The sequence below is a fragment of the Coregonus clupeaformis genome, chromosome 28 (assembly GCF_020615455.1).
Source record: "Coregonus clupeaformis isolate EN_2021a chromosome 28, ASM2061545v1, whole genome shotgun sequence".
Classification (NCBI taxonomy): Eukaryota; Metazoa; Chordata; class Actinopteri; order Salmoniformes; family Salmonidae; genus Coregonus; species Coregonus clupeaformis.
In genome coordinates, this window is record NC_059219.1 from 12,539,687 (window position 1) to 12,556,748 (window position 17,062).

General features: G+C 47.4%; 1 protein-coding gene across 1 annotated transcript; it reads left to right on the forward strand.

The window, feature by feature from the left end:
• The first annotated feature begins 578 nt into the window (after window positions 1–578).
• On the forward strand, window positions 579–4,272 carry LOC121542329 (transcriptional repressor scratch 1-like). The gene is made up of 2 exons (XM_041851728.2): window positions 579–1,207; window positions 2,002–4,272. The coding sequence occupies exons 1-2, from the start codon at window positions 1,093–1,095 to the stop codon at window positions 2,736–2,738; spliced, it is 852 nt and encodes a 283-aa protein (XP_041707662.1). The 5' UTR covers window positions 579–1,092; the 3' UTR covers window positions 2,739–4,272.
• The last annotated feature ends 12,790 nt before the right edge of the window (window positions 4,273–17,062 follow it).

Below are 17,062 nucleotides of genomic sequence, written 5' to 3' on the forward strand. Positions count from 1 at the left end.
ATGATCATATTAACATGACAAGAGATGCATTATTAATTGTCTAACAGTTGATTTCGTAAAGACCAAAAGCCTGTAGGCTATACATGGTATGGTAATTACGGGGTGAACTGTAGTTACAATTCTTCAAAGAAATTCTATGTCATCAGAAAATTGCAGGAGAATATGCATTAAATGCAGCTGGAAAAAATCTCCATCCAAAACCGTGAGAAAGTGACGAATAAAATGCAACGCGTTGCATGTAAGCAGGTGCGATGTAAGCCCAGTTTCAACTGATACAGAAAGACTTGAAATATAATAATAATTTCCATTCTTATCTCCAAAGAACGTGGTGGTGCGCTCCTTACAAATGAAATCAGACTGGGAGACGAGTTAACAGCATCTATAAATCATTCTAGCCCAATGTTGCTCCCCAGAGATTTCTGATGGATTAAATTAAGGACTTCCATTTCCATCTCCCACCTGATCGCAGCGCCATATAAATCCCAACAGCTGATCAACTGTCTTCAGACACAAAGCACAGAACACAGAGAGAGGCTGCAGCAACAGTGAGAAAGAGAGAAAGAAAGAGAGAGAGAGAGAGAGAGAGAGAGAGAGAGAGAGAGAGAGAGAGAGAGAGAGAGAGAGAGAGAGAGAGAGTGACATTATTATTTTTCCGCCAAATGTACATAGGCTACCAATCAGAGTTGGAAATAATTGGAAAGCAATAAATAACGCTGAAGAGTGCTGCCCATTTTTTTGTTGCACTCCTAGGCTACAGTACAGCAGCTTTACTCTAGTGGTTTTTTGCCTCCTCCTCTATTGGCACCCGGGAGAAAGAGGCGCACGCTGCACGCTGCAGGGTGCTTTCCGCTCGCTCCTAACGTCTTGCGCGAGCCTCTGAGAAGGAGCTATCCAGTGCTGAAGTTGCATTTCTCCCCTTCGCAAGACACGGCGTTGCAGGCAGAACAGAGAAACCTAAGCAATACGGGTTGGCTGAGGGTTTGTTTGACTGACTGGGTGTCTGATACTTTAAATATCCAGCTCTACATTGGCGTTGCATGAGGACAGTAACCCTGCACTGGACGGTTGTTGTTTCTGTGCAGCACCAGAAACATGCCAAGGTCTTTCCTGGTTAAAAAGGTGAAACTTGATGATTTTTCATCCAGTGATTTTGAGAGTTCTTATGGACGATCCAGGACCGACCTCAGTCTACGGATTCACGATAAAGGTAAATATAAACACTATTTAGAATTTGGAATGTTGATTATGTTATATATATATATATATGTTTTGCTATTATGCACGGTGTCCTTTGTTGCCACGTTTGCACGTTTTTGCGCTGCATTCATGACTCATAATTATCTGATTAATACATTTGTAGGCTAATTCTAGCCTGTATGCTTTTGAAACCAAATAATGTAATGTAGAAACAGGCTATCGCACCCAGCCTACTCGGAACATGGGGAGGAATGATGCTTGTGATGCTGATGCAAAACTTCTCCACATCCCACAAGTGTGCATCATATATCTGCACTTATGCACGAGCATGTTCAAAAGAGATTGCATTACACCTATATTACCCGTTATGCCTTGGAACACTGTTGGACACGCAACTCTAACCCTATTATTTAGACAATATGTCACTCAGAAGGCTGAATCATATTTCATGATGATGTGTAAACTAGCCTATCCATCGCTTCAGACCGGCGGTATAATGTAGCCTAATCATCTCAGTAGCTTATGTTGTTAAATTATGTTTGTTCTCACTGTGCGTAATTAGCAACTATAGCCTAACCCATAAAAGGGTTGTGCTTCCAGATAAATAAAAACGTTTTAGACTCGCCTAAATCTTAATAAACTGCATAGGACTCATAGGCTTTGGTGATAACGTGATGTAGCCGATCTCAAGTGGAAAAGTGCCGCCTGTAGCTTGTTGCGTCTATTAAGCAGATTGTTCCCACTTGAAGAATCCCCACGCGACTATGAATAATTGAATTAAGATCTTGTTATTTTTCACACCAGGGTACATTAGTGACTACATCAGCCCGTCTGTCTACGATGGAGAAAGCGACGGTGCCATTAAAGTGCCCTCTCCGGAGCCACTCTACGACGGCATCCACAGCGACTACGGAGCCCCGGACTCGGACCAGCCTGACAGCCCGCAGTCGGATGTCACCTCCGGCTACATCAACGGGGACACCGCGGTGAGTGAGGGCTACATGGTGGACGCGTTTTACATCACGGATGGAAGGTCACGGAGGAAAGTAATCAGCAGCCCCAGCAGGAGCATACAGCGTCACACATGCAACGAATGTGGGAAAACCTACGCCACGTCTTCCAACCTGAGCAGGCATAAGCAGACCCACCGGAGCCTGGACAGCAAGATGGCCAAGAAGTGCGCAACCTGTGGGAAGGTGTACGTGTCCATGCCAGCCATGGCCATGCACCTGCTCACCCATGACCTCAAGCACAAGTGTGACATCTGTGGCAAAGCTTTCAGCAGACCTTGGCTACTGCAGGGTCACATGAGGTCACACACGGGCGAGAAGCCCTTTGGGTGTGCACACTGCGGAAAAGCGTTCGCAGACCGCTCCAACCTGCGCGCACATATGCAGACTCACTCCGCGTTCAAGCACTTCAAATGCAAACGGTGCGACAAGACCTTCGCTCTCAAGTCCTACCTGAATAAGCACTACGAGTCCGCGTGCTTCAAAGGCGCGTTCTCGCCCTTGAGTCCTGGTCTTGATGACTCTCCATGACGTCCACATTAAAAGTGCAGACAAAACATTATATTTTTGGTTAACTAGTTCTGCCAACCCTCTCCTAAAATCCACCTCAACTTCCAGTGGAACCACAATAATAGCACAATTTTTCTGTATTCTCCTTGAAATCCACCCGAAGGAATTACTGATGATCTTCGCATGCACTTAAAAAGCCTCTTCCTCCTCCAGTCACGTGGATAGAATATACCTTCCACCGCGCGTAAATATGAAATCATATATTTTGAAATTTGACGAAGATGACAATACTGGATTGCTCCAAACAAAAGTCGAACATTTTAATTTTGGATAATAATGTACTGCTGCAACTGACCGTACTCTCCGTTGAGGTAAATGCCATTTATGTTTGTATTAATTAATCTATTTATTTATCGATTTATACATTAGGCTATTTATATTTATTTGTTTATACAGTATGTCGGACTTATTGATCTGTTTTTATTTGATACCACTACCTATTCTTTGCACTTTAATGTGTGAATTTGCCAACCTCTCATGAACAGGCCAAAGCGTTTGTCACTTATTCTTCGGTTACTACCTTTTGAAATTATTGCATGCAAAAATGAAATCTATGCCAATATCACAAAGCTTATGATTTTGTTTCTCTAAAATCTAGATAGTATCTGTTGGCAATATTTCTCTTGGAGCCACATGACGAATTATAAAGCAATAATCACTTAATGCATGGTATTTTTGAAAATTATTATGAAATATTACCTACAGTTTTTAAAATCAGGTATGTTTTACTCCAGTACGCATCTATAGTCATACAAAAAAATAAAACATCAGGGAAAATGCCAATGTAGTATTAGTGAAACAACAAAAAAACGATAAGATCCTCTTTTCCTCTATTGTTATGCACTGCCTGCCTCTTATTTCAACAGTAGTGTTAGGACCGTAGGCTTGTAGTGCTGAAATTCAGCTCCCAGCATCTCAGAACATGTATCCAAATCTACAGGGCACCCATTAAGGTCATACAAAGGTAACACATGTTGTGCGTTCCTAATGGCACCCTATATCCTATATAGAGCCCTATGGGTCGTGGCCAAAAGTAGTGCACTATATAGGGAATAGGGTGTCATTTGGGACGCACCCACTAGAACCCACTATTGACTTAAAGGGATTAGGTGGGCAAACTTTGCACTGCATCCACACTCAGCTTGATGGACAAGATGCCTTTCTTTAACCTCATTGGTGTCCCACAGATTTGTATATAATAAAGCACTTCATCTCCACCTTAAAAAGTAGCACAATGAACCTATAGATTCAGGTAGAAAAAAGAAGAACTTGTATTAGCTTGACCTCTGTTTTGTATTTCCAATAAAGAATGAATTAATAATACTTTATTGCAAGAGGCTTTGTAAATAATCCTTTGGATTGAACATTTATACAGCTGTAAAGAATTAAACAAACCTTATTTCAGGAGATATCTGGTGGGAGGAAAATGTTATTTCGAGTCAGTATTCAAATGATGTAAGCACAAGACACAACAAGGCATTGTCACTTCATAATAAAGAAGAATATTAACTAAATCTCTTGTCTGTCTGTTAGTCATTTGTTTTTATTTGTTCGTATCAAAGTTCACTATGTATACTATATCACCTTATTAGCCTACAGTATATATATCTTCAAGCATTTGAATCAAAAGTTTAAAGATAATCCTCAGAGTAAAGCATGTCTTCACCATCCTATAGAAAACAGTGCTGTACATGACCTTGTGTTTTAACCGTCTCCCTTACTACTGTACTGCTCAGAGAGAGAGAGAGAGAGAGAGAGAGCAAGATAGAGAGAGAGAGAGAGAGAGGGGGGGAGGGAGAGAGAGTGAGCAAGAGAGACATAGAGAGAGACAGAGAGAGGGGAGAGGGAGAGAGAGAGGGGGGGAGAGAGAGAGCGAGAGAGTGAGAGTGAGAGCGAAAGAGAGGGAGCGAAAGAGAGCGAGAGTGAGTGAGAGAGAGAGCGAGAGAGAGAGAAAGTTAACTCTGGCTACTTGGGTGGCTGCAGCTACTGTAGCATAAGTCAGATGAGGCCATGTAGCCCTTTGAGGGAGCTAAAATATTAATTCCTCATAGATAACCCTTATCACTTGATAGCTCTCTTGACCGACTGCATTTAGATTCAGGTCTATGACCTCAAAATGGATAGACAATTTCCTGGGAAGTCAAATTACACATTCGACTGTGAATTTGCTGACACTTGCTGAATGAGGGAATAGATAACACACATTTCTGACATTCTGGTTAAAGGTATTCTGTAATCAGATGTGTGGACACGATTGGTTAACGCTTGACTGCTACCAATAGTGTCAATGCATAATACACTTAAAAAGGCCATTAGAAGCATTTATTTGACTTGAAAATGTAAGCCACTGATTGACAGACGTTATACATTTGACATTAGGGGTGCAATCAATGACCTCAGAAATACGAAAACAATGTCTGTCTTTCTCGTGACCATGGTGATCTGTGCAGGCGGCGGGATAGCTATTGAATTGCTATATTCAGGTGGAGTGAAACTCTTAGTAGACAGGTGGGGAGAAATGGAGCCTGCCTGATCATACGTGTTGTTTGATTGACGCATGACATTGTAACAAAGGTATACTGTACCTGGTCAACTTGTTATGCATCCCTCTTTCTGCTCCCCCTCTCTCCATATGGTTGAGCTGCACTTCACTTGTTCAGTTATTTGACCTCACCCTGACCATGTTCGTCAACTCAATAAGTCTCATATTCCGGAACAAAAATCCCATGCAACTCCCACTGAGATTAATTCTGCTTGCTCTACGGAGGCTCAGGCCCCCGATGTCATCAATTTATCAGGAATCAATATAATCTGCTTCATGAGATGGCCTACGCAGGTTTTATCAGGAATCATTATAATCTGCTTCATGAGATGGCCTACGCAGGTTTTATCAGGAATCATTATAATCTGCTTCATGAGATGGCCTACGCAGGTTTTATCAGAAATCATTATAATCTGCTTCATGAGATGGTTTACGCAGGCTGGGGTCTCAGGAACTCCTGGGTAATTGTTCTATAGCAGGAGTATGGATGCTACCCAAATGGCACCCTATTCCCTATATAGTGCACTACATTTGACCACAGCCCAATTGGCCCTGGTCAAAAGTAGTGCACTATTAAGGCAATAGGGTGCCATTTGGAACGTAACCTATATCAACACAATCCATTAGTCCACAGGAGACAGCTGTAGCTGTACTGGGTTTCTCTCACACCTTGGTTGGTCTGGTGGCTTTGTACATCCCTCTACCGTCACTGCAGTTTAATGTCAGACTGCCACTCCCCTGGGCAGCACTTAGGCCCATGCAGGCAGACGGCTGAACAGTACAGTAGGTCTGTCTTCATGCTGACGGCCTTACCTTACAGAAAGACAGGTAGTCTATGAGTTCCATGTCCATCCCTTGTTTTCTGTTGATGGTGTGAATGACACTGACCACTAACAGAGAATTGTGTAACGGTATGTACAGTTTTGATTGACGGGATTCAAAAGGTAGCCTACTAGTCCAGCCATGGCAACTGACAACAGCATCTCTGCCTGTTGATTTAGCCTGCTATTTGTTGACTCTATCTGTTATAGATCGACATCGACAGGTGTGACACTTGTACAACACACAAGTGGTTAACAAAGCCTCCCCAATGTGCATGTCTCTCCACATACAAACCAGATCCCACTTCGCTAGGTAAAGGTATCATATAACAGTCTCTGTAGGAAGGCAGCATGCAGGAGTGCATCACATCACCATCGAGCTACAAGTTGTAGCAACAGGCTCACAGACAGACAGACAGACAGACAGCCAGCATTTTTTTTTTTTTTTTTTTTATAGCCGGTGAATAGTGCCCCCTCAGAATGCATTAGGGCTGATTTGTGAGGACATGGTGAAAAGCGTTGCCTTCAGACATGGGTCTGCGTCCCAAATGGCAACCTATTCCCGGCCTATATAGTGCACTGAGCCCTATGGGCCCTGGTCTAAAGTAGTGGACTATGTATGGAATAGGGTGCCATTTGGGACGCAGAAATGGTGGGTTCATCGTCACGCAGACATGGTGGGTTCATCGTCACTTGGCTGAGAGGGATACTGCTTTGCCACCTCATAGCTCTGACTAAGAGACCGGTGGTGAGACAGAGAGCCCTTAAGCCTGTTCAGTTAACGAGCAGTCCAGGATAGAAGGAACGGCTGACGCATGTTGCTGGCACAGAGGTATGTTTCTGTAGACCAACACTAAGAGTGGGTGGGAGGAGGACAACAGTCAGTGCTTTCACACAACATAAGCTTGGAAGGAACGACCACAACAACCACAAACTACTTGTGCTTGTCAAAAAAACAAAACACCCACAACGAACGGGAAGATAATGATGGAAATAATTGATGAAGCTATCAATCATTTATAATAAGCTTTGAGTTTTGAGTTACTTTTTCGGCTGGGCTGACTCCTGCATGTGCTGTAGCTAGGCAAATATTTTCAGGCGGAAAGAATGTGTTTCAGGGGAGGTGGAGAAAGAGGAGGAGAGGTGGTGAGGAGGAGGGGAGGGGGAGCTAGCTCTGACCCAGATTGGCTGACATGCAGCTGAGGCAGCTTCCATCGTACAGGCTGCAGCAGCACAGCACACCACAGTACATTTTTAATAGCAACCACTTGCACATTTGCACTAAAAGGACAGTGGAGCTTTTGTTGCTGTGTGTAGTTGAACCTCCACTGTTTAATTATGTGCACTTGTATGTTTAATGGTTGGCTCCTAATTGTATTATTTCTGGAGTGCTATTTTGTAATGCGTTGTTACTGGTGATTTGTGTGGTTGGTTCGTCATGAAGTGTTACTGTTTCCTGCTGTTCATGCCTGTTGCTCTGATCTTGTGTTTTATACAGCCAACTGAAACTATTTCAAGTATGATGCGGTCACAGAGCAGAACTCCAGTTTGCCCTGCATTTGATATGCAGAGGTACCCAGATTCTTATATATAGAGAGTTGGGCCATTGCGGTTTCTGGCTGAACGTTCCGGGAGCACCACTTTCTCCTCCATAGCCGCTGCTAAGTGATAATTGACGGTTCCGCGTTGTGCTTTTTATGAAGATGTCCAGTGAATATGCAATTTGTAGATGCCACAACACAGTCCAGACTTGGGTACACATAGTCCCGAATGCTAATCGATAAAAACGTCTGTTAAATTCACTGTTCTGTTTTGCTTGTTTACAGCAGGTCATTTCATTGGGAACTGTATTGTCACATCACCAGCATTTGGACAATAACGGCGCTAACATGGCATCCATTCTAAAACCTGGCCCAACTCTCTATATATAACTGGCTCTGGAGGTACCTACTTCTAGGGATAAAGGCTGGTTTATGGTTTAGAGAGTGGCTGGTGCTTTTGTTTCGACCTCTCCTTCCCATTGGAAGAGGGGAATTAAAACATAATGCATATTCAGTGGGAATGAATGAGGAGGAGAACAGAGGCCCTCCACTTGCCTTTGATCTAAATGAGTGGGTATAATGCAACGCAGATCTTTGGGTTGAAACCACTGGAGTTGAGTTGCGGCTGGCGGGTCGGCACAAGAGAAGGTCTAGGGACTGGGAGCTATTTGCATCTCCATCCCACTGACTGCATTTCACTGAACCGACCGTCGTGTTGTCAGAATGTCAAGTGATCCCTGATCATGGACTGTAAATACAGTCATAGCCTACAGTCATTGATGTGTCCCAAATGGCACCATATTCCCTATATAGTGCACTACTTCTGCATTATATAGGGAATAGGGTGCCATTTGGGAAGCAAATATGGCCTCCCCACTATGTTCTCGTATTCAGTGACCATTTCAGCTGTTCATGCAGGTTATTGGGCACAGTATGCATCCTGAGGCTTTACAAATAGCTTTTTGTTTTAGGAATTCAGACCCAACGTAATTATATGTATTGTGTCATGTGCCCAATGTTTCTAGATAAACATGCATTTAAACAGGTCAGTGTTTGTGACTGGGAACATCCTGAAATGACAGATAGGAATTTTGAAAATGTATTCTGCATTGATATGATATGCATGTAATTGAGTTTGATTCACACATTTCCACTTTGGAGTCAGACATGGAACAACTGAAAAGTGAGCACAGTATATGATATCATATGACCTCTTTTCAGGAACAGTGGTCTTTGACTAGAAAAAGCCCTCATCCCAATACGTCTTTGAATGTGAGATGAAGGACCTACAGCAATGTTTTTCAGGTCTCCCATGGCTGCTTCTGAATTAGACTCCTGGGTGGTTGAACAAGTACAATTTGGGCTGGTCATCAAACACACAGGCCCTCAGTCAGGGATTATGACTATCTACACATGGTATGGCCCAGCGATGTGAACATGGTATGGCCCAAGGGATAGGGATCTGTGGCCGCATCTTTCTGTCTGTCTGTCTGTCTGTCTGTCTGTCTGTCTGTCTGTCTGTCTGTCTGTCTGTCTGTCTGTCTGTCTCTCAAATAGTATCTTAAATACATCCCAGGAGCACTGACCTTGCTGATAACTATTTATTGAGGAAAAATGTACTTATTACGACTGTGATATGTGGTTGTCTCACCTAGCTATCTTAAAATGAACGCACTAATTGTAAGTCGCTCTGGATAAGAGTGTCTGCTAAATGACTAAAATATAAATGTACTATCTCTCTATCACTCTGTCTCCAGGGCCCATTCTCACCACTGAGTTACCTGTCTCTCTCATTAAACACAAATATAGCAGCACAGTGTCCGGATGCTGTCATTAGATGCTTCTTTTGTTCCCTCCATGACAACCCTGTCCTCTCTCTGTAGAGGACTGCTACTCTACTGACATCCCTGTCCTCTCTCTGTAGATGACTGCTACTCTACTGACAACCCTGTCCTCTCTCTGTAGAGGACTGCTACTCTACTGACAACCCTGTCCTCTCTCTGTAGAAGACTGCTACTCTACTGACAACCCTGCCCTCTCTCTGTAGAGGACTGCTACTCTACTGACAACCCTGTCCTCTCTCTGTAGAGGACTGCTACTCTACCGACAACCCTGTCCACTCTCTGTAGAGGACTGCTACTCTACTGACAACCCTGTCCTCTCTCTGTAGAGGAATACTACTCTACTGACAACCCTGTCCTCTCTCTTTAGAGGACTGCTACTCTCCTGACAACCCTGTCCTCTCTCTTTAAAGGACTGCTACTCAACTGACAACCCTGTCATCTCTCTGTAGAGGACTGCTACTCTACTGACAACCCTGTCCTCTCTCTTTAGAGGACTGCTACTCCCCTGACAACCCTGTCCTCTCTCTTTAGAGGACTGCTACTCAACTGACAACCCTGTCATCTCTCTGTAGAGGACTGCTACTCTACCGACAACCCTGTCCTCTCTCTGTAGAAGACTGCTACTCTACTGACAACCGTGTCCTCTCTCTGTAGAGGACTGCTACTCTACTGACAACCCTGTCCTCTCTTTGTAGAGAACTGCTACTCTACTGACCATCCTGTCCTCTCTCTGTAGAGGACTGCTACTCTACTGACAACCCTGTCCTCTCTCTGTAGAGGACTGCTAATCTACTGACAACCCTGTCCTCTCTCTTTAGAGGACTGCTACCTCCCTGACAACCCTGTCCTCTCTCTTTAGAGGACTGCTACTCAACTGACAACCCTGTCATCTCTCTGTAGAGGACTGCTACTCTACTGACAACCCTGTCCTCTCTCTGTAGAGGACTGCTACTCTACTGACAACCCTGTCCTCTCTTTGTAGAGGACTGCTACTCTACTGACCACCCTGTCCTCTCTCTGTAGAGGACTGCTACTCTACTGACCACCCTGTCCTCTCTCTGTAGAGGACTGCTACTCTACTGACAACCCTGTCCTCTCTCTGTAGAGGACTGCTACTCTACTGACAACCCTGTCCTCTCTTTGTAGAGGACTGCTACTCTACTGACCACCCTGTCCTCTCTCTGTAGAGGACTGCTACTCTACTGACAACCCTGTCCTCTCTCTGTAGAGGACTGCTACTCTACTGACAACCCTGTCTTCTCTTTGTAGAGGACTGCTACTCTATAGCAGGGCCAGTCTGAATGGATTGCAGCACGGTACCATAGCAGGGCCAGTCTGAATGGAATGCAGCACGGTACCATAGCAGAACCAGTCTGAATGGAATGCAGCACGGTACCATAGCAGGGCCAGTCTGAATGGAATGCAGCACGGTACCATAGCAGGGCCAGTCTGAATGGAATGCAGCACGGTACCATAGCAGGACCAGTCTGAATGGAATGGAATGCAGCACGGTACCATAGCAGGGCCAGTCTGAATGGAATGCAGCACAGTACCATAGCAGGGCCAGTCTGAATGTAATGCAGCACGGTACCATAGCTGGGCCAGTCTGAATGGAATGCAGCACGGTACCATAGCAGGGCCAGTCTGAATGGAATGCAGCACGGTACCATAGCAGGGCCAGTCTGAATGGAATGCAGCACGGTACCATAGCAGGGCCAGTCTGAATGGAATGCAGCACGGTACCATAGCAGGGCCAGTCTGAATGTAATGCAGCACGGTACCATAGCTGGGCCAGTCTGAATGGAATGCAGCACGGTACCATAGCAGGGCCAGTCTGAATGGAATGCAGCACGGTACCAAAGCAGGGCCAATCTGAATGGAATGCAGCACGGTACCATAGCAGGGCCAGTCTGAATGGAATGCAGCACGGTACCATAGCAGGGCCAGTCTGAATGGAATGCAGCATGGTACCATAGCAGGACCAGTCTGAATGGAATGCAGCACGGTACCATAGCAGGGCCAGTCTGAATGGAATGCAGCACGGTACTATAGCAGGGCCAGTCTGAATGGAATGTAGCACGGTACCATAGCAGGGCTAGTCTGAATGGAATGCAGCACGGTACCATAGCAGGACCAGTCTGAATGGAATGCAGCACGGTACCATAGCAGGGCCAGTCTGAATGGAATGCAGCACGGTACCATAGCAGGGCCAGTCTGAATGGAATGCAGCACGGTACCATAGCAGGGCCAGTCTGAATGGAATGCAGCACGGTACCATAGCAGAACCAGTCTGAATGGAATGTAATGGACCACGGTACCATAGCAGGGCCAGTCTGAATGTAATGCAGCACGGTACCATAGCAGGGCCAGTCTGAAGGGAATGCAGCACAGTACCATAGCAGGGCCAGTCTGAATGGAATGCAGCACGGTACCATAGCAGGGCCAGTCTGAATGGAATGCAGCACGGTACCATAGCAGGGCCAGTCTGAATGGAATGCAGCACGGTACCATAGCAGGGCCAGTCTGAATGGAATGCAGCACGGTACCATAGCAGGGCCAGTCTTAATGTAATGCAGCACGGTACCATAGCTGGGCCAGTCTGAATGGAATGCAGCACGGTACCATAGCAGGGCCAGTCTGAATGGAATGCAGCACGGTACCATAGCAGGGCCAGTCTGAATGGAATGCAGCACGGTACCATAGCAGGGCCAGTCTGAATGGAATGCAGCACGGTACCATAGCAGGGCCAGTCTGAATGGAATGCAGCACGGTACCATAGCTGGGCCAGTCTGAATGGAATGCAGCACGGTACCATAGCAGGGCCAGTCTGAATGGAATGCAGCACGGTACCATAGCATGGCCAGTCTGAATGGAATGCAGCACGGTACCATAGCAGGGCCAGTCTGAATGTAATGCAGCACGGTACCATAGCTGGGCCAGTCTGAATGGAATGCAGCATGGTACCATAGCAGGGCCAGTCTGAATGGAATGCAGCACGGTACCAAAGCAGGGGCCAGTCTGAATGGAATGCAGCACGGTACCATAGCAGGGCCAGTCTGAATGGAATGCAGCACGGTACCATAGCAGGGCCAGTCTGAATGGAATGCAGCATGGTACCATAGCAGGACCAGTCTGAATGGAATGCAGCATGGTACCATAGCAGGGCCAGTCTGAATGGAATGCAGCACGGTACTATAGCAGGGCCAGTCTGAATGGAATGTAGCACGGTACCATAGCAGGGCTAGTCTGAATGGAATGCAGCACGGTACCATAGCAGGACCAGTCTGAATGGAATGCAGCACGGTACCATAGCAGGGCCAGTCTGAATGGAATGCAGCACGGTACCATAGGAGGGCCAGTCTGAATGGAATGCAGCACGTTACCATAGCAGGGCCAGTCTGAATGGAATGCAGCACGGTACCATAGTAGAACCAGTCTGAATGGAATGTAATGCAGCACGGTACCATAGCAGGGCCAGTCTGAATGGAATGCAGCACGGTACCATAGCAGGGCCAGTCTGAATGGAATGCAGCACAGTACCATAGCAGGGCCAGTCTGAATGGAATGCAGCACGGTACCATAGCAGGGCCAGTCTGAATGGAATGCAGCACGGTACCATAGCAGGGCCAGTCTGAATGGAATTTAGCACGGTACCAAAGCAGGGCCAGTCTGAATGGAATGCAGCACGGTACCATAGCAAGGCCAGTCTGAATGGAATGCAGCACGGTACCATAGTAGGGCCAGTCTGAATGGAATGCAGCATGGTACCATAGCAGGACCAGTCTGAATGGAATGCAGCATGGTACCATAGCAGGACCAGTCTGAATGGAATGCAGCACAGTACCATAGCAGGGCCAGTCTGAATGGAATGAAGCACGGTACCATAGCAGGGCCAGTCTGAATGGAATGCAGCACGGTACCATAGCAGGGTCAGTCTGAATGGAATGCAGCACGGTACCATAGCTGGGCCAGTCTGAATGGAATGCAGCACGGTACCATAGGAGGTCCAGTCTGAATGGAATGCAGCACGGTACCATAGCAGGGCCAGTCTGAATGGAATGCAGCACGGTACCATAGCAGGGCCAGTCTGAATGGAATGCAGCACGGTACCATAGCAGGACCAGTCTGAATGGAATGAAGCACGGTACCATAGCAGGGCCAGTCTGAATGGAATGCATTACGGTACCATAGCAGGGCCAGTCTGAATGTAATGCAGCACGGTACCATAGCAGGGCCAGTCTGAATGGAATGCAGCACGGTACCGTAGCAGGGCCAGTCTGAATGTAATGCAGCACGGTACCATAGCAGGGCAAGTCTGAATGGAATGCAGCACGGTACCATAGCAGGGCCAGTCTGAATGGAATGCAGCACGGTACCATAGCAGGACCAGTCTGAATGGAATGCAGCACGGTACCATAGCAGGGCCAGTCTGAATGGAATGCATTACGGTACCATAGCAGGGCCAGTCTGAATGGAATGCAGCACGGTACCATAGCAGGGCCAGTCTGAATGTAATGCTACACGGTACCATAGCTGGGCCAGTCTGAATGGAATGCAGCACGGTACCATAGCAGGGCCAGTCTTAATGGAATGCAGCACGGTTCCAAAGCAGGGCCAGTCTGAATGGAATGCAGCACGGTACCATAGCAGGGCCAGTCTGAATGGAATGCAGCACGGTACCATAGCAGGGCCAGTCTGAATGTAATGCAGCACGGTACCATAGCTGGGCCAGTCTGAATGGAATGCAGCATGGTACCATAGCAGGGCCAGTCTGAATGGAATGCAGCACGGTACCAAAGCAGGGCCAGTCTGAATGGAATGCAGCACGGTACCATAGCAGGGCCAGTCTGAATGGAATGCAGCACGGTACCATAGCAGGGCCAGTCTGAATGGAATGCAGCATGGTACCATAGCAGGACCAGTCTGAATGGAATGCAGCATGGTACCATAGCAGGGCCAGTCTGAATGGAATGCAGCACGGTACTATAGCAGGGCCAGTCTGAATGGAATGTAGCACGGTACCATAGCAGGGCTAGTCTGAATGGAATGCAGCACGGTACCATAGCAGGGCCAGTCTGAATGGAATGCAGCACGGTACCATAGCAGGGCCAGTCTGAATGGAATGCAGCACGGTACCATAGGAGGGCCAGTCTGAATGGAATGCAGCACGGTACCATAGCAGGGCCAGTCTGAATGGAATGCAGCACGGTACCATAGTAGAACCAGTCTGAATGGAATGTAATGCAGCACGGTACCATAGCAGGGCCAGTCTGAATGGAATGCAGCACGGGTACCATAGCAGGGCCAGTCTGAATGGAATGCAGCACGGTACCATAGCAGGGCCAGTCTGAATGGAATGCAGCACGGTACCATAGCAGGGCCAGTCTGAATGGAATGCAGCACGGTACCATAGCAGGGGCCAGTCTGAATGGAATTTAGCACGGTACCAAAGCAGGGCCAGTCTGAATGGAATGCAGCACGGTACCATAGCAAGGCCAGTCTGAATGGAATGCAGCACGGTACCATAGTAGGGCCAGTCTGAATGGAATGCAGCATGGTACCATAGCAGGACCAGTCTGAATGGAATGCAGCACGGTACCATAGCAGGGTCAGTCTGAATGGAATGCAGCACGGTACCATAACTGGGCCAGTCTGAATGGAATGCAGCACGGTACCATAGGAGGTCCAGTCTGAATGGAATGCAGCACGGTACCATAGCAGGGCCAGTCTGAATGGAATGCAGCACGGTACCATAGCAGGGCCAGTCTGAATGGAATGCAGCACGGTACCATAGCAGGACCAGTCTGAATGGAATGAAGCACGGTACCATAGCAGGGCCAGTCTGAATGGAATGCATTACGGTACCATAGCAGGGCCAGTCTGAATGTAATGCAGCACGGTACCATAGCAGGGCCAGTCTGAATGGAATGCAGCACGGTACCATAGCAGGGCCAGTCTGAATGTAATGCAGCACGGTACCATAGCTGGGCCAGTCTGAATGGAATGCAGCACGGTACCATAGCAGGGCCAGTCTTAATGGAATGAAGCACGGTACCAAAGGAGGGCCAGTCTGAATGGAATGCAGCACGTTACCATAGCAGGGCCAGTCTGAATGGAATGCAGCACGGTACCATAGCAGGGCCAGTCTGAATGGAATGCAGCATGGTACCATAGCAGGACCAGTCTGAATGGAATGCAGCATGGTACCATAGCAGGGCCAGTCTGAATGGAATGCAGCACAGTACTATAGCAGGGCCAGTCTGAATGGAATGTAGCACGGTACCATAGCAGGGCTAGTCTGAATGGAATGCAGCACGGTACCATAGCAGGGCCAGTCTGAATGGAATGCAGCACGGTACCATAGCAGGGCCAGTCTGAATGGAATGCAGCACGGTACCATAGCAAGGCCAGTCTGAATGGAATGCAGCACGGTACCATAGTAGGGCCAGTCTGAATGGAATGCAGCATGGTACCATAGCAGGACCAGTCTGAATGGAATGCAGCATGGTACCATAGCAGGACCAGTCTGAATGGAATGCAGCACAGTACCATAGCAGGGCCAGTCTGAATGGAATGAAGCACGGTACCATAGCAGGGCCAGTCTGAATGGAATGCAGCACGGTACCATAGCAGGGTCAGTCTGAATGGAATGCAGCACGGTACCATAACTGGGCCAGTCTGAATGGAATGCAGCACGGTACCATAGGAGGTCCAGTCTGAATGGAATGCAGCACGGTACCATAGCAGGGCCAGTCTGAATGGAATGCAGCACGGTACCATAGCAGGGCCAGTCTGAATGGAATGCAGCACGGTACCATAGCAGGGCCAGTCTGAATGGAATGAAGCACGGTACCATAGCAGGGCCAGTCTGAATGGAATGCAGTACGGTACCATAGCAGGGCCAGTCTGAATGTAATGCAGCACGGTACCATAGCAGGGCCAGTCTGAATGGAATGCAGCACGGTACCATAGCAGGGCCAGTCTGAATGTAATGCAGCACGGTACCATAGCTGGGCCAGTCTGAATGGAATGCAGCACGGTACCATAGCAGGGCCAGTCTTAATGGAATGAAGCACGGTACCAAAGCAGGGCCAGTCTGAATGGAATGCAGCACGGTACCATAGCAGGGCCAGTCTGAATGGAATGCAGCACGGTACCATAGCAGGGCCAGTCTGAATGGAATGCAGCATGGTACCATAGCAGGACCAGTCTGAATGGAATGCAGCATGGTACCATAGCAGGGCCAGTCTGAATGGAATGCAGCACGGTACTATAGCAGGGCCAGTCTGAATGGAATGTAGCACGGTACCATAGCAGGGCTAGTCTGAATGGAATGCAGCACGGTACCATAGCAGGGCCAGTCTGAATGGAATGCAGCACGGTACCATAGCAGGACCAGTCTGAATGGAATGCAGCACGGTATCATAGCATGGCCAGTCTGAATGGAATGCAGCACGGTACCATAGGAGGGCCAGTCTGAATGGAATGCAGCACGGTACCATAGCAGGGCCAGTCTGAATGGAATGCAGCACGGTAC